Genomic DNA, 19016 nt, shown 5'->3' with positions numbered 1-19016 from the left:
AAATTTAAATAAATTTAAATGAATTAAAAATTCTTTATAAATTAAATACATATCAAAAGTAAAGAATTATTGTAAAAAAACGTGCTTGATATTGATACGACTATTTTCTCTAATATACACGCAACATAAAATACACGATAATAACTTTTATTAATAATTTACAAAATACATATAGCAGTAAAATTTTCAGAATATTAAAATGCAATTTACTGCAAAAAAAAATATAATTCTTTTTTCAAATATTGTTCTGTTAATTCTTCATATGTATACACACATATATATTTATCTGTGTGTATAAACCAGTAAATTTAACCATCGCGGTCCAATCAACAAGAAAACCGGTAGTCCAACCGGTTTTCGACTTAAGAATATTATATTGGTCAATTGAAAATCGTTGTGTGTACTCTTTTCGTAATTTCTTTGGCGTAAAAATTAAAGTTATCTTTAATGTACGCTGTACGTGACAAAATTCACTTTCAGTGTAATTTTTCGAGTTAATTATTTTGATTATATTTTCAATTATATTTTTCACTCTGATTTTTTTTTCAATCGACAACGTTCATAATTAGATATTTATACTTATATTTGAATTTAGTTTCGTATTTTTCTATTTTTAATTCATATATTCATTCAATTTAATTGAATTTTAACAAAAATAGTACAATTTAACTTTAAAATTACGAAAACTATACCGAATTACGTGTTTCCTAACCTCAAAATTAAGATTTGGTCGATAATATTTTACCTGCTGCAGTTTTCTAATTTGTTGATTGTTATTCATCTCCGATGGATTTTCCTGTATTTTCACTCGTTTTAGAATTAGAATTGATGCTTTAATTTTAATATTCTCCTCGGATTTTACAAAAAAAAGAAAACTTATTGAGTGTTCTCGCACGTTCTTGATGTCAATTTCAATTCAATTTCAATTTCAATGTTCAGCGTTGGCACTTATACTTGCGTTACGCTGCGTATATACGGCCATGACCTGGTGACTAGTGAATACGGCTTAAGCCTGTGAACAGAGTAAAGTTTGGCGGCGCGAACGCCGACCGACCACGGTGTGCACGGCAACACAGTCGGAGAGCAAATAATAGCACTCCGTCTACGTTCCCGTGAACCAATGTAATTCGAGTAGATAATTATGTTTAAATTATAAAATATAAAAGCATGAGATTAAAGGAAGAAAGTAAATAATTATATTTTAATATTAGCGCGTTTTAAGAATCTAAAAACATGAGAGACGACTCTTGGGTTAGGGTTAGAGAGAAATTGTACACTGCAAAATGGAGGGGGACACTTTAAAGCTCTTGAAAGGGCTTTAATTAAGTCTGGACGAAATGTGTCGAATCTGGGACAAGACCAAAGAATGTGATCGAGATCTTCATCAATATTTGGACAGTGTGGGCAATCGCCAGACTGAATGTAATTTTTTCTAGCGAGACTAGCACCAAGGTTATAGTGATTACTTCTTGCACGACATATAGAAGTGATCCAGAGTCTGCGAGCCACGAAGTTCGCAAACCATGGTTTTCTTCTGGGTTGGTAAAAACATTGTGTGTATTTAGCACCTTTATTTTTGCCTACATCCAGAAAGTATGAGTTGCAGCTATCAGATAGCTGTTTTCGAGCAAGACAAAAGAAGTCAGAATAAGATAGAGGTATGTTTAGTTGTTGAGGATTGGTGGATGCGTCTTTCGCCGCCCTGTCCACTTCCTCGTTTCCATCAATACCTGAGTGACCAGGGATCCAAACGAGGGTAGATGGACGATTTAAATTAGAAAGGATTTTTAAGCGGTTTCTGATAGCAAAAATTATATAAGATTTAATTTTGTAGATGTTTTTAGAAGCTAGGTTTTTAAGAACACTAAGAGAATCTGAGAAAATGACCGTATTAGAAAGATTAGAATTTATAATGTAATCTAAAGTAAATAAAATTGCAAAGGCTTCAAGAGAAAAAATTGAAGCATGTTTTGAAATTTTGAATTTAGAGGTTAAATTTAAAGAAGGACAAACAAAGGCGCATCCAGCCAAGTGTTCCTTTTCTGATTTGGAACCGTCAGTAAAAAAGAAAGTGTGATTTGGAAAGTTAATGTTGGATAGATCCTTAAATAATATTGAAGGTTTAGGAGAGTTTTGAAGTGATTTGCCCCAATTAAGAATAATTTGGGGAGTAAATAAATGATCCTCAAAGAGGAATTCGAAGTAAGGGTCAAGGTCCTTGCTTCTGATTAATTCGCTGTAGGTTTTCGATTTTTCGAAGGCAATTCAAAGAGGAAAATTAAATTTGGTATTAGAATCAATAGTGAGTCGAGAGAGTTCTGCAAGCTTAGCTGGAAGAGGATGAGTGGAATTTGAATAAACTCTGTAGAGATATGTTTTAGCAAGGTAATTAAATCTACTTCTTAAAGGGGGTTCACAACATTCTGCAAGCATTACGTTAATTGGGGTGCTCTGTCTGTAGCCTATGGCTAGTCGCAGAGCTTGGTTACGAATCTTTTCTAAACGCGAAAAATTTTTATGAGACTTAAAGTTAGAGCCTTGTGAACCATAATCAATAGGGCTTCTAATTAGTGAGTCAAAAATGCGAAGTAAAAGTTGAGGATCTGCTCCCCACCAAGTACCTCGAAGCACCTTTAGTACATTTAAAATCTTTCTACTTTTATCACACAAATAGTTAAAATGAGTATCAGAGGAGGAAGATTGATGAAAGTGTATGCCGAGATATTTAACTGAAGGACATGGTTTAATAATATGATTATTTAAAGATAATGTAAGGGTTGGATCATTTAGATCAAGTTTTTTATTACTAAAGATAACAAATTTGGTTTTGACTGGACAAACTTCCAGACCTCTCTCAGACAAGTGATCCGAAAGGGAGTTAAGGCTATTTTGAAGGGAGTTAATTACTTGATTTAAATTTGGGGAACGACATGAAACTGATAAGTCATCAGCAAACTCGTAAATTTCACAATCCGCGGGAATAATAGTATTCAGATTCCTAGTGTATATTGCGAAATTAATTGGACTAAGAATGCTACCTTGTGGAAGGCCAACAGTGCTAGTTCTTGGACCAATAACCACGCCATTAATCTTGACATATATGTTTTTACATTTTATTGAATTGTATATAAAGCGAGATATTGATTCCGGAATGCCAATTGATTTAAGATCATTTACTAAAATATTTGGAACTACGCTAGGGAAAGCACCCTTTATGTCTAAAAAGAGAGCACCGACAAATTCGCGTTGAGCTAAGCCTGACCAAATTTCTGTCGAGATTAAGGCAAGATTATCCGTACAAGATTTGCCCTTCCGAAAACCGAATTGGTAAGGACTAAGGATTTTATCGCGTTCTATAAGCCAAGTGAGTCTATTATAAATAAGTTTTTCTGCGACTTTAAAGAGACAAGAGGCCAAAGAAATAGGTCGAAATTTACCAGGTGAAGATGAGGATTTTGGAAGGAAAAAGATAAGGAAATTGTTCCAAGAAGGAGGAAAAGTTCCGCTGGAAATTATTCTATTAAAGATTGATAAGAGGGGTGATAGGGACTCTTCTGGAAAATGTTGAATAATATTAAAATCAATTTTGTCAAGGCCTGGGGAGGATTTAGTTTTACAAGATTTAATTACTATTAATAGTTCTGATAAAGAAAAGGCTGATTCTAGAAATGGGTTATTATCGAAATTATTGGGAAAATTGTCGTGGAATACCGTAGGGGGATAGAGTTCATCCACAAGGGAGTGGAGTTTATCTATCGTTTCTCTATCTGCTGAGCATGAAGCTGTTGCAGGTTGAGTAAATCGGTTTTTAAAAGACTTTATTATGGCCCATATTTTTGTTAAAGGAGTATGTCTGTCCAGGGAATCGCAGAAGTTTTTAAATGATTGACGTCTAGCCTCACTAAGCGTGCGCTTAGCTATGGCTTCCGCTTTTTTATAATTAAGAAAATTTGAGTAATTAGCTAACTTTTTATAATTTTTAAAAGCTACTTTTCTATTATTAATGGCTTCATCGCATTTATTGTCCCACCAAGGTGCAGGAACAAAAGGTTTTCTGGAAGAGGTAGCATTCTTATTCGCGGGAGCGTTTTTCCGTTGAGGACATGCTGTTTTAATTGACAAGTCAACGAGTTCTACAAAATTATTATAATCAGAGATAGGATTATCAGTGTATAAAATATCAGAATTTGACTCCACGGATGAACGCAGTGTGGTGGAGAATAGGGTCCAATTTATATTTCTTAAATTATATTTGTGAGAGGAAAAAGATGCCATTGGTATTGAAATGCCCAATGACGAAAGAATAGGAAGATGATCACTACCCAGCGGATCGTCAAGGACATTCCAAGATGAGGATGTGAAAAGGTTTGAAGAGACGAGAGTAAGATCCAATGCAGAACCGGGATTAGGTGGCCGACCTACCATGGTAGGTGAGCCATCATTTAAGAGGATGAGGTCCATCTCATCCAGTTCTTCACATAAGTTACGCGCATTGGGACAGACATAAGAGCCTCCCCAAAGAGTGCTATGACAATTAAAATCTCCTCCGATAAAAACGGAGTTGAATCCAGAATTTTTGATTGAATTAAAGAAGCGTTTCCAATAATTAAGGGGGGTTTGTCTACCAGGGACTCTATAAACAGAAACTATTAATAATTCACCCAAAGAAGAGTCAATTGAGACAGCGAGTGATTCAAGTTCGTCTTCCTGAGTAAAAATTGTTGAAATTTTTGAAAATATCAAGCTTTTGCGAATGGCGATAATGAGACCACCACCCTTATTTACTATTCTGTCGCTTCTAATAATATTAAATTGTTTTAAAATTTTTAAATTATGGTTTTTATCGGGTTTTAAAAAGGTTTCGGAAAGAAGGAGGACGTCGAATTTATTAGAGAGACTTTGAATTTCGGGTGCCTTTTTAGAGACACCTCGGCAATTCCATTGCAGGATATTTATTTTAGACAATTGATCCATTAATGTTGTTGTTTACGGAGTTGAACAATAAGAGAATGCTTTCTATAATAGTATTAAGTAGACTTTCGTTGTGTTTTGTTTTTTCTGGTGAAGAACTGGATGAAAGTTGTGTGACATGATCTTTGATCATGGAGATTAGGAATGAAGGGAAGGATTCATGGTTGGAAGTTTGATCAATAGTGTTAGATGTTGAAGGATTAGACATGGAACGAGAAGCAGAGAGGGCAAAACCATTAGGAAGATCGCTACCGTCTCTACCATTGTTCCATTGTGTTGCGTAGAAGGAGTTAGTTCTTTTCCGTGACTGGGGCGTGCCAATTTTTTGGGTGGCAGGTCCAATCATGGGACTTCTCCGTTTTTGAGATGAGAGATTTGTGATGTCTGAAAAAAGTTGAGAAGAGTTTTGATTTGTCGAAGAAGGAGCTGGGATTTCTCCAAGCTGTGGAAAATTTGAGAAGTTGAAAGAGTTCGGGGTTGCACCTGTGTTTCTAGGTCGAAGGATAGCTTTTGCTTCAATGAAGGAGAGTCTGTGTATGGTAGCGTAAGTACGGATTTCCTTTTGAAAGGTGAATTCCGGACAATCCTTGGATGTAGCCAGATGAGGACCAGAGCAGTTTACACATTTTGGTGTCTTTGAAGTGTTTGGACAAGGGTTGGCTGTGTCATGGGTGGTGTTTTCCCCGCAGGACTTGCATCGTGGTTGAGAGCGACAGTGTTTGGCGATGTGACCAAACCTAAAGCATTTCATACATATACGAGGGTTCGGAAAGTAAGGACGAATGGGACTTGACCCTTTGTAGACCGCTACTCTTTGAGGAAGGACCGTACCCTGAAAGGTCAGTAGGACGGTTTTCGACGGAACGAACTTAAACTCCTTGGTTTTTTCGTCGTAAACTTTGCGATTAAAACGCCGCGCTTGGATAATTTTGATTTTATTTACGTGTGGGCCCATAACCTCACCATACTCAATAATTTCCTCAACTGTGATATCCGTGTCGACATCGTTCATAATTCCCTGACAAGAAACGAAACTTGTAGGGATAATGCCTATCAGACCGTGAGATGACAGCTGGGGGTGATTGAGCAGTTGATTCGCCACTTGACCCGATTTTACGGTAACTCTAACTTTACCCCGTCCACTTTGATTAATTTCGACGATTTTGTTTGGGAATAACGGATGAAGGATACGACCGACGGACATAGGGCCGAGGTCCTTTTTAAAATCAGCTGATTTGGGATCTCGTTGGATAAAAATTGCACAGTTGCTTTTTAGAGAATTATCATAGCTGGGTGTCTGATTAGTGTTTGTGTTAGTTTTGTCGGATGTGTCTGAGTTTGTTTGTTTTGTGCGCTGAGTTGGTGAAGGATTTTCCTTAGATGCGTCAGAGTCGTGAGTTTGAGATGGTTTAATAATATGCGAATCATTGTTGCAGTGTTTTTTCGCGGTGAGATTCGATAAATCGTCGCGATTTTCGTTTAAACCCTTTAAAAGAACTAAACTGTTCGCGGCGTTTTCGACATCCATTTGGGTTTGAGGGGAGAGGGGAGGACCATAGTCATCCCCAAAGCCGTCCATCATGTTTGAAGAACCGGAGGAAAACCCTCCGGTTAATATACTTTTATGCCAAGACAGAGCTTTAATGGAAACTACTCGAATTCAAAATGGCCGGTCGGTTGACACGCGGTCCGCGCGGTAGAGAAACGCTGACTTGGTCGTGCTAAGCAGCACGAAAACCTGAAAGCTTTCTCCACACTACACTACATAAATTCGACTACGCTTCGGTAGGAAAATCACGATTCACAAAAGACGGCAATATGCACAAATAGCGTAAACTTTCATTACGAATGTAACACACGATGCGCTCGGTATCACCGCTCGCGAGGAACTCCTGTGTGTTCTTGATGTCGACTGTCAAAGACGCAATTGCACATGCGCCACTGTCACTCTCTGATTAGTGGAAAAAAGCGCGAATATTTGAAATACTTTAAAAAAGAACCTTGACATTCCGAAGTGGAAGGGGTAGAAAAATCAGAGGCTCGTCGAGACAAAAACAAAAACTAATTTTTACTAATTATTATTACAGTTACTAGATTACAGATTTTAAATTTAAAGAATTCACTTATTAAGTACATAATATTAAATATTCTTGTTTATTATTATTCAAAAATTTTAATAAAATTTCTCAAAAGAATTCAATTATTTTCAACAATTTTGATGAAATTAAAAAAAAAATCATTATTTTCAAAATTTTTAATAAAATTCCTTCAAAAAAAAATTCAATTGTTTTCAATACAATTTTAAGCAAAATTTTTCGAAATAATTCAATTATTTTTATGAATTGTAAAATTCTCTCCACAAGAAATCAATTATTTTCATGAATAATAAAATTCTTCGCAAAAATTTTAATAAAATTCCTCTAATAAATTAAATTACTTATTTAAATATAATTTCAATTAGATTGGTCTATAAAATTTGCAAAAATTCAATTATTTTTATAAATAACAAAATTCTTTGCAGGAATTCAATTATTTTCAAAATTTTTTAATAAAATTCTTGACAAGAATTGAATTATTAAAAAAAATTGTAATCAAATTCTTGGCAAAAATTCAATTATTTTCAAAAAATTTAATAACTTTTTTCGCAAAAATTCAATTATCTTTATATAAATAATAAAAAATTCGTCGCAGAATTATATAAATTCAATTATTTTCAACAATTCTGATAAAAAATTCTTCAAAACAATTCAATTATTTTTATAAATATTGTAAAATTCTTGTCAAGAATTCAATTATTTTTGTAAATACTGAAATTCTTCAAAGAAATTTAATTATTTTCGCAGATACAATTTTAATAAAATTTCTAGGAAAAAATCCAATTATATTCGAAATAAATTTAATAAAATTTCTCTAACAAGTTCAATTATTTTTAAAAATTGTAATAACATTTTTTTAAACAATAAATTTTTCTCAAAAGTTTTTAATAAAATTCCTTGCAATATTCAATTATTTTCATAAATATTAAAATTCATCGCAAGATTTCAATTATTTTTAATAAAATTTTACAAGAATTGCTGAAAAAAAATGAAATTATTCTTAAAAATTTAATTTCAATTCCTTAAAAAAATCAAGTATTAAAAAAATTGTTCTTTTAAAATTCTTTGAAAGAATTCAATTATTTTCAAATATTTTAATAAAATTGTTCTAATAAAATTAACTATTTTAAATATATAATTTTAATTCCATTCTTTTGAAAATAATTCAATTATTCTTTTAGAATTTATTAAAATTCTTCCCAAGAATTCAATTATTTACAAAAATATTTCTTCAAAAGAATTCAATTATTTGCAAAAATAACAAAATTTTTCAAAGAGATTTAATTATTTTTGAACATTTTAATTAAATTTCTTTGCAACTATTGTATTATTTTTATAAATAATAAAATTCATCGCAAGATTTCAATTATTTTTAATCCAATTTTACAGGAATTGCTCAAAAATAATGTAATTGTTCTTAAAAATTTAATTTCAATTCCTCGAAAAAATTAATTATTTAAAAAATTGCTTTTAAAATTCTTTGGATGAATTCAATTATTTACAAAAATATTTGAATTTTTAACAGGAATTCAATTATTTGCAAAAATATTTTTATTTTTATCAGGAATTCAATTATTTTCAAATATTTTAATAAAACAAAATTGTTCGAAAGAAATCAATTATTTTAAATATAATTTTAATTACATTTTTTAAAAAAATAATTCAATTATTCTTTTAGATTTTATTAAAATTCCTCCCAAAAATGTAATTACTTACATAAATAATTCTGCGAAAGAATTCAATTATTTCGATAAATAACAAATTTATTCCCGAAAAATTAATTATTTTGATGCATTTTAATAAAATTCTTTGCAAAATTCAATTATTTTCATAAATAGCAATATTCACCACAAGAATTCAATTATTTTTAAAAGTATAATAATCGTAATAATTTTCTTCTTGGAAATTCAATTACATATTACAAAAATTTTAACAAAATCGTTCGCAAGAATTCAATTATTTTCAAAAAAGTTGAATAAAATTCCACAAAGACATTCAATTATTCTCAAAAATTTTAATAGAATTCTTTGTAAAATTCAATTATTTTTTAAAACTTTTCGCAATTCAATGATTTTCATAAAATTTCCAAACAGAATTCAATTATTTAAAAAAAAATTTTTGTAAAAATCTTCGTAAGAATGCAATTATTCTTTTCATGAATAATAAAAATTTCTCATGAATTCAATTATTTAAAAAAATTAGAATTTGCATAAAATTAGTGGAAAGAAATCAATTTTATTGTAAAATTTTAATAAAATTCTTCGCAAGAATTAAATTATTTTTATAAATATTTAAAATTCTTTCATGAATAATAAAATTATTACCGGAAAACAACAATTATTTTTAAAATAATTTATGGAAATAAATTTATCATTCGATAAATAATATTAAAGGTGAAAGAGGTTAATAATTGATTATTGTTAATAATGATTATTAATATAGATTAGAATTACTTTTTTATTATTTTAATTAATATTTATTATTAATCATTCTTAATTTTTTTTAGGAACATAAAAAGAATCTACGAAAAAAGTAAATTTATCATTATGTTTTCAAATAGGAGCCAAGATAATATTCTCGAATTTAGAATAATCTCAATCTAAACCCATCGAAAAGCATACCTTTTCTATTTTTACTCACTCATTATACTTGCAAATATTGGGAAACGAATAAACAAGAAATAAAATTTATTTTTATTAAATCATTTATTTGTCACTTCTGTTGTAAATATTACAAATTAGAAATAACACAATTTTTTTTTTTTTTTTTTTTTACGAAATACGCAAAATTCATGTAAAGATAATAAATAAGGAGACAATTTTTTTTAAATCTCTATACATTTTTATAGAAAAAAAAAATAATAATAACTCGATTTAATGGTGTAATAGTATCAAGTAAATAGCGACCATTTTGGAGAAAAATTTCTTTGTGAACGCTTTTTTGAGATCAAAGAATATCTCTTTGGTTTTTTATTATTATACACATAAAAATGTATATATTTTTTTTGCGCACATAATACGTTTTTTTTTCTTTTAAATTTATTGTTGTTGTTTTAACGAACATGGCTCAAAAAACAACACTCCAGGGGTCTTAAATAAGAGCGAGAAAAGAGGATTAAGAAAGCATAAGTTTGTTTTACATGATCAATATAATATTCTAATATTCTTAATCTTAAGATATATATAATATAATATATATATATTTATATAATATCATCTCGTTTAAACGTGAAAAATTAAATTACATATGCTTTTTTTATCGTTTCTTTTTTCAATATAATAATAATATTGTTCTACTATAACTTGTTAATTGTTTTTCTTTCTTTTTCTATATATAATTATCTTCAAATCAATATTTATATAAACACAATATAAAGATCACATGAATAAGTGGATGATTTTGCACAAGGAAATAATGCAAAATCTTTCTCGTCCACAATTTTCTTTTTTTATCATAGCCAACTGGCAATTTTGAGTGCAAGCTTCTTTTTCGAAAAATTTATTCTAAATTTTTGCCTCTTCTTTTTTTTTTTTTTTTTGAATCAAAGAGATTTTAAAAATTTAGAATAAAAATTCTTTCGCAAGTGCAACTTTTCCTTTGGAGAAAAGTTGATTTTTCTTTCATTGACAAAACGAACATTAGTTGCACATCAATTGGACAGCTTTTTTTTTTTTGTAAACTTAAAAATTATATCACAATACAATCAGTGGACCGGTGTATGTCGGACAATTCAAAAAACCTTAACCGCACGAATAAAAAAATACTTTTTTCTAAATTACAATAATATTTGTTTTTTTGTCTTTGAATTATTTTCATTGAAAGATTTTCCGAAAATTCATAAATTTATAAATTTATAATTTCTTTTGCTACTCAAGAAAAAAATGTTGTGAAATGAACTCGAGTCGATATGGTTAATATTTTTATAAAGGCAAAAATTGCATTAATTAAAATGAATTATTTGATACGATTGTCTTATACAATAGCGCTCGTGTCAGTGTGTGGGCAATATGTAAAAATGACAAAAAAAAAAAAAAAACCTACCTATATATCTATCTATCTACGTATCTAATTACCACTACATATCACGTGAAATTTGTTAAAGTCTTGATGATGTATCTTCACGAACGAAGACAAAAATCTCTTCTCAGAAGAGCTTTCTAACCATTACTAGAATTTGTTTTCTTTTTTTTTTTTCTTTCTTGCTATCACAATAGAATTTACTTCATTATTCTCTTTCTCCCTTTTTTTTACTATTAATCCTTAACACAAGTGATATTAACATCTTGTAATTTCATTCTTGTTAAAAGAAAAATCATTATATCGAAAAAAAACACAAGATTCTAACGCAAGAAATTCACACTTTTAGAAAAGACTTGTAAAAATTGCAGTCTCTCCTTTTTTTTCTTTTAATTCTCGCCTAGTTAATACGATATTTTTCTCGACCTTGTTTTTCGTTTACAAATGTAACACCTTTATAAAACAAAAAGTGACAATGAATTTTTTTTTCATCTTTAAAGAGAGAGAGGGAGAGAGATAAAAGACAAAAATTATAAATCAAGAATATACGCGGCGAGAGAGAAAGTTTTTAACTTCATTGGTCTTGTTGATGAGATCTGTAGAGTTTTTTCTTCTCCAAGATAAAATCCCTGCTGATCATTATAGTGCCTCCACGAGTTAGATTTCTACAATGGAAAAAAATAAACACAATTAGATAAATATGAAGGAAAAATTAAAGTAGACTTGACAATCATTATTTCACACAATCGATTATTATGTACGCAAAGCGAGTAAATATTTACTTTTTTCCAATCAAAACTTATTTTCAAATCAAATAATTTTTTTTAGTGTTAAATTTTTTTGAGTCGCGCAATAATAAATACTTAATAATCAATAATAATCCTTGTAAATAAAATTAATATAACAAAAATAAAAATTACAATTTAATATTAATTTTACTCGAAAATTATTTGTTCTGAAATAATAAAAAAATTTAATGTTAATTTTTCTTATTTATTTTGAAGAAACAAAAAAAAAAATGTAATATTTATTTTTAATAAAAATTATTTGTTCTGAAATAGTAATAGTGTAACAAAAAGTGGTAATAATAATAATAATAATAATAATAATAATAATAATAATAAAATAATAAAAAAAATAATAATAATAAAAATGATAATTTAATATTAATTTTTCTATAGAAGAATTAATCCACGAATTCTGAACGTTCAATTGCACAAAATATTTTTTAATAAAAATATTCGCAAAAATTACCGATTGCAATAAAAATTCAAAACTAAAATTTAACATTTTTCATGGTAAATGAAATTTAAAAAAAAAAAAATTTCGATAAAATTCTAAGCAAGAATATTCAATTATTTTAATAAATAATAAATCAATTATTTTTAATAAAAATTTCAATAATTGAATTCATCGAAAGAATTTTCAAAAATAACAAAATTTTTCAAAGAAATTCAATTCTTTTTAAACATTTTAATGAAATTATTCGCAATAATTCAATTATTTTTATAAATAATAAAATCGTTCTCATGAATTCAATTATTTTTTAAAATCTTAATAAAATTCTTTGCAATCATTCAATTATTTATTTCCATAAATAATAAAATTCATCTCAGGATTGCAATTATTTTTAATACTATTTTTAAATTAATTAATCGAAAAATTCAATCATTTTCACAAATAAAGTTTTCCACAAGAATGCAATTATATAAAATAAAATTTTCATAATATTTATTATATTTCGAAAAAATTAATTATTTAAAACAATGTTTATAAAATTCTTATAAAGAATTCAATTATTTTCAAAAATAACAAAATTTTTTGAAGAAATTTAATTCTTTTTAAACATTTTAATAAAATTTTTTGCAATAATTCAATTATTTTCATAAATAACAAAATTTTTCACAGAGATTCAATGTTTTTTAAACTTTTTAATAAAATTTTTCGCAAAAATTCAATTATTATTATAAATAATAATAAAAAAAATTCTTCTCAGGAATTCAATTATTTTTGAAAATTTTAATTAAAATGCTTAGCAACTATTCAATTATTTTTATTAATAATAAAATTCATCGCAGGATTTCAATTATTTTTAATACAATTTCACAGGAATTGCTCGAAAAAAATGTAATTATTCTTAAAAATTTAATTTCAATTCCTTGAAAAAATCAATTATTTACAAAAATATTAGAATTTTTCACAGGAATTCAATTATTTTCAAATATTTTAATAAAATTGTTCGAATGAAATCAATTATTTTAAATACAAGTTTAATTAAATTTTTTTGAAATAATTCAATAATTATTCTTTTAGATTTTAATTAAATTTTTCTCAAGAATTCAATTATTAAAGATAAATAACAAAATTATTCCCGAAAATTCAATTATTTTGAGGTATTTCAATAAAAATTCTTTGCAAAATTCAATTATTTTCTTCATTTGAACGTTCAGAATTTTTTCTGAACAATTTTGTTGAAAATTATTTATTCGGAAAGAATAATAATAAAAATAATAATTTAATATCGATTATTCTTGAAAATTATTTGTTCTGAAATAATAATATTAATTTTATATTAATTTTTTCTTGAGAATTATTTGTTCTGTATTAATAGTAATAATAATAATAAAAAAAGAATTTAACATTAACTTTAATATAAAAATTACCGATTACGATATTGCGATAAAAATAAAAATTTCAAATTTAGAAACTTTATAATTTATTTTTTTATACGTGACACAAAATTTATGCATTAAAATTTCGATTTGAACAAGTAATAAATAAATTTCGTTCTAATTTGAATGTTCAGAACTTTAGGAAAATTTGAAGAAAATTATTTCTTCGGAAATAAGAATAAAAATAATATTTTAATATTAATTATTCTTGAAAATCATTTGTTTTGAAATAATAATAAAAATAATTTGATATTAATTTTTTCTTAAAAATTGTTTGTTCTGTAGTAATAATAATAGAAATAATTTAATATTAATGTTTTCTCGAAAATTATTTTTGTGTGAAATAAATATTAATATCAATAATAATAATAATAATAATAATAATAATAATAATAATAATAACAAAAATAATTACTTTAAAAACTGTGGAATGAGAATATGCCACGATGTATGATCTTGCTTGAGAGTGAGAAAAATTTCAAAAGTCGAAACAGAATGTGGATCGCACTGAATCCTCGAGAGCCTTCGGCACATGTTGTCAGTTTCGAAATTGATAAAGAGTGTGCATCCTCTAAAAAAGAAAAAAGGAACAAATTTTTAATTAATAAGTAGCAAAAATCACAGCGACGAGAGAGAGAGAGAGAAAAAAAAGAGCGGAGGGAGAACAGCTCAAGGACAAAAAGCCGGCAAGCTCAAACCTGTCAGCGCACGAAAACCTCCCACTCATCCATTTCTTTCTTTTCAGTATATAACAATTTTTTATTTACTCATGATAATTTTTTTTCTTACCATCTCGAATATTCTATGTTTCACTATTTTTCAATTTAACCCCACCAAGAAATTAAATTAAACTTTTTTCTTCCTAATTTTTGTTTGAAAATTTTTTTTCTTGTTCACTCTGGCGAAAATTAAATCTTAACAACTGACCTACTTTTTTGAAGAGATGCATTCAAGATTTCACTTGTTTCTTTTGAAAAAAAAGCGAAATTCATCATCAATGATGATAGAGAGAAAAAATTAATAATTTCGAAAGAATTAAAGAAAATTTTATTTCCTGGGGAAAAATGAGGGATCTTTTTTTTTTATTGGCAATTATTCTCTCTTGTCATGTTGCGTAAGTGTGACAGATGATAGAAATGATTACCTGAGACCGCAGGGTTCATTTTCGGCCATGATTAAAACATCTTTAGCTATTCTAGGAAGGAGATCCGCTGGTAATAGAACTTCACCGCAAGCTAGTTGAGCATGTTTCGCTGCTCTCAATTCGACTTCCAGTCGTTTTGCCAAAGCTTGAGAGGCACCGTCCAGTTCATCTGTTACAGTTTCAGCTGCAAGAAAAAATAAAAAAAAATTAATAAAAAGAAAAAAAATTGCAATAAATCCTTTTTTTTTTTGTAAATTTCAATTATTCCAATTACTCCAAAATTTTCCCTTTTGATCAAAAACTTTATTTATTCCCTTCCAGAATTTCCACTTTTTATTTTATCGACACTATTTGGCAAACTTTGCTAAAATGATTGAAACACTAAAGTAATAATAGCACTTTCTAAAGAAAGTTGTACTTTCTACTACAAGCATTAGAAATTTTGAGCGAACCGTTGTTGCGATTAAACGAACCATGATGAAATTAAAAGCTCAATACAACTTAATTTATCATTAACACATCAGCAACAAAATTTAAAAAAAAAAAATAAAATCAATTTAAATTACAACTGACGAAACAATTTATTAATTTTGCCCACGAATTGAAAAAACGGAAATTTACGAAAAAAAAATACACGACTCTATAGTTATATTTTCTTTTAATCGATTGTAATTAAAAGAATTAGTCACAATGAACAATGATGAAACTCACCTCTATTGTTGCTGAAGTTCACATTGACAGGACAAGGTAGAACCTCCATGAGTGTAGAAAATTATTTTCCAACAAAGAAATATAAAAAAGAAAATCACTTTTTCACTATTATTATTTTTCTTTTTCGAAAAAAAAAATAACGAATAACGAATCAAATAACAATTGAGAAAAGTTCGTTAAAAAGGTCAAAAATTGTGTAGAAAGGCAATTATTGTTTAAACAACCGGCTTTTGTTCGAGAACTAGAAAAATACTTTTTTTTAATTTTGAGAAATAGAAATGAATCTTGGGAACAGAAGCAGTTAACAACAAAGCCTGACTGACACTAAGCCACCCGGCACCGATGACGCGACTTTTGTACCGGCTCTATCCCTTCCAATCCGCCTAGCAACACCGGTTGTAACTTCGCAAAGTTTCGACAATATTCGGCCAACATCGGGCTTTGTTTTTCATCATGATCGCACACACTCACACACACACACACACACACATACACTTTACACACTGTGACTACACTGCTTTTGACATAAGCGTGCTCCGACCTGATAAACTCTATATGCTTTATGTTTTTCTAAAATCATTTATTTATTTTAGAATAATGTGTATTTTAACAGTAATTTTTCTATTTTTAATTTTTTTTTAATTTTAAAGTCAATTTTTGTTTTTTAAATCGTCTTTTTTAATCATCTTTTTTTTAAACTACAATTTCTTTGTATTCTAGAGTAAAGGCAGTACACTATTTGTCAAAATTATAAAGTTTGTTATAGAAAGGCCATAAAATGCACGTTATATTGTTAATTTAAATATTATAATTGCGGATAAATTCGATTATAATTTGACATTTAGGAGCAAATTCGATGGGAAATAATATTAATTTGGGAATAAAATATCTTGGCTCGGAATAAAAATACAACGGGCATTTTGACAGAAAGAAAGAAAGAAAGAAAGGAGAAGGGAAGAAAGAAAGAAAGAAACTGTTTAAAGGGAACGATTATTTCTGATATTAAAAAAATTGAATAAAAATTAGAAAAAATTAAATAAAAGTAGAAATTATAATTAAATAAAAGTAGAAATTAGAATTAAATAAAGTAGAACAATTAAATGAAAACTAGAAAAATTAATAAATCGAGTAAAAATTATAATTCACAAAAAATTGTCTAAAGAAATTGTTTACAAGGAAATAATTTTTTGTGTTAGAAGTTAACAATTAGAAAACTTGAATAAAAATTAGAAAAAATTAAATAAAAACTAGAAAAATTAAATTAACATCAGTAATTAACAAAATAGGGTCTAAAAAATTGTTTAAAGAAAGCAATTCTTATAACAACAATCAGAGAAGTTAAATAAAAACTAGAAAAATTATAAATTATAATTATAATTAACAAAAAACTGTCTAAAAAAACAATTTAATTAAAAATTTTTAAAACTTTGAGAAATTAAGAAAAAATTAGAAAAATTAAATAAAAATTAGAAAAAAAAACTTGTCTAAATAAATTATTTAAGGAAAAAGAATTTTTTATCTTAAAAATTAGAAATTCGAAAAATTGAATAAAAATTGGAAAAACAATTAAATAAAAACTAGAAAAAGTAAATAACAATTATAATTAACAAAAAAAACTGCATAAAAAACAATTTCTTAACTAAAAATTAGAAAAAGGAGAAAAACTAAATAAAAATTTAAATTAATAAAAAATTGTTTAAAGAAAAAAATTTTTTTTATTTGAGAAATTTTTGAAATTAAATAAAAAATATAATTAGAAAAACTTGTTTAATGAAAACAATTTCTTAATTAAAAATTAGAAAAATTAAATTAAAATTATATTTAACAAAAAAATTGTCTAAAGAAAAGAATTTTTTATATTATTAAAAATTAAAAATTAAAAATTAAAAAAATTGAATAAAAATTGGAAAAAATTAAATAAAAACTAGAAAATGTAAATAAAAATTATAATAAGTAAATAGAAAATTATAATTATAACAAAAAACTGTCTAAAAACAATTTTTTAATTTGAAAAATAGAAAAATATTAAACAAAAATTAAATAAAAATTAGAAAAGCTAGGTAAATAAAAATTATAATTAAAAAAAATTGTCTAAAGAATTTGTTTAAAGAAGAGAATTTCTTATTTTAAAAATTAGTGAAATTAAATAATAATTATAATTAACAAAAACGTATCTAAAGAAAACAATTTCTTAATTAAAAATTGGAAAAATTAAACAAAAATTAGAGAAACTAAAGAAAAATTAGAATTAAAGAAAAATCCTAATTTACAAAAAATTGTTAAAAAAAAAAAATTTCTCTATTGAAAGTTAGAAAAATTAAATGAAAATGAAAGGAAATTAATAAACAATTAGGAAAATAAAAAAAAGTAAAAAAAATTTAAAAATAATTATAAAAATTAAGTAAAATCTAAAATTAGCAAAAAAATTTTCCAAATCGGAAAAGTACAGTCAATTTAAAAATTCCGTCTGCATTAAAGAATTATACTATTTTAACTCATCTAGAACTGAATTATGTAACTATAATCAAAATGTCTTCAATTCAACCAGGAAAAGTAATTAAGATGCATATTATTTTTTCCTTTTTTGAGATGATGATAATAACAATGAAAAAAAATACATATAATTCCAAAAGTAGTACAAAATAACTTATAATATTTATAATAATTAAATAAATAGGAAATCAAATTTAAATACAGTTGGAAATTGTATTAGCAATAAAGATTTAGTTTTTTTTAACACTTTTTGTACAAAAAAATTTTCTAAAGAAGCAAAATAATTATTTCAATATTTTGTGAAAAAAAAAACAATTTTTCCATTATTTTGGAAAATTTATCGCAAAATTTCTTTTGCAAATATATATTCTACCTGTAAGGATATAAGCATTATATCGATTTCACCTTCTTAGGAGAGAATATAAATAAATTACCCTGTACTAATAATTTCTGTTTATTACAAAAAATAAAACCATTTTTTTTCCTAGTTTGTTTCGATTTTATTTTCCAGTATAACCAGTGGCGATATTTTTTTTTTATTGACTCAACTGATGAGGGCATTAATTTTGAGTCAATAAAAAAAAAAGTACATAATTTTTACGATTTTCGAATTTTAGAGAATTATTTATTTATTGAGAGAACGAGCAAGAGAGAGAGAGAAAGAAAGACAGTGCTTATTTTTATTTCGTCAGATTTTTAATATCGTGTGTATATAATAGTAGTAGTTGCATCATCGAACCAGTTTGGGGTAAGGCGGTAAGGTCTCTACTTGCGTATAATCACGTATACACCATGACAAAGAAAGCTTTAAATTTACAAGAGTTATCTATTGTTTATCAGTAGCAGTAGATGAAAATAAATTTTAACACATCTTTATCAGTCTATTAATATCTATACAATTTTTTTTTTGTT

General features: G+C 26.8%; 1 protein-coding gene across 1 annotated transcript; it reads right to left on the bottom strand.

Annotated features, from left to right (window-relative positions):
• Nucleotides 1-10097: 10097 nt before the first annotated feature.
• Nucleotides 10098-15957, bottom strand: LOC122508101 (protein charybde-like). The gene is made up of 4 exons (XM_043621213.1): nucleotides 15612-15957; nucleotides 14901-15084; nucleotides 14172-14327; nucleotides 10098-11749 (listed from the first exon to the last, which is right to left on the bottom strand). The coding sequence occupies exons 1-4, from the start codon at nucleotides 15658-15660 to the stop codon at nucleotides 11659-11661; spliced, it is 480 nt and encodes a 159-aa protein (XP_043477148.1). The 5' UTR covers nucleotides 15661-15957; the 3' UTR covers nucleotides 10098-11658.
• Nucleotides 15958-19016: the final 3059 nt, after the last annotated feature.

This window comes from Leptopilina heterotoma, unplaced genomic scaffold (assembly GCF_015476425.1).
Source record: "Leptopilina heterotoma isolate Lh14 unplaced genomic scaffold, ASM1547642v1 Lhet_52, whole genome shotgun sequence".
Classification (NCBI taxonomy): Eukaryota; Metazoa; Arthropoda; class Insecta; order Hymenoptera; family Figitidae; genus Leptopilina; species Leptopilina heterotoma.
The sequence above is the reverse complement of the archived record's forward strand: the minus strand, read 5'-3'. Positions and strand labels throughout refer to the sequence as shown.

Coding starts and splice junctions, on each gene's coding strand:
- LOC122508101 (XM_043621213.1), bottom strand. CDS start 15,660: ATGGAGGTTCTACCTTGTCCTGTCAATGTGAACTTCAGCAACAATAGA. Junction 14,328..14,900: donor AATGAACCCTGCGGTCTCAG/GTAATCATTTCT, acceptor TTTCTTTTTTAG/AGGATGCACACTCTTTATCA. Junction 11,750..14,171: donor CTCATTCCACAGTTTTTAAA/GTAATTATTTTT, acceptor TTTCCATTGTAG/AAATCTAACTCGTGGAGGCA.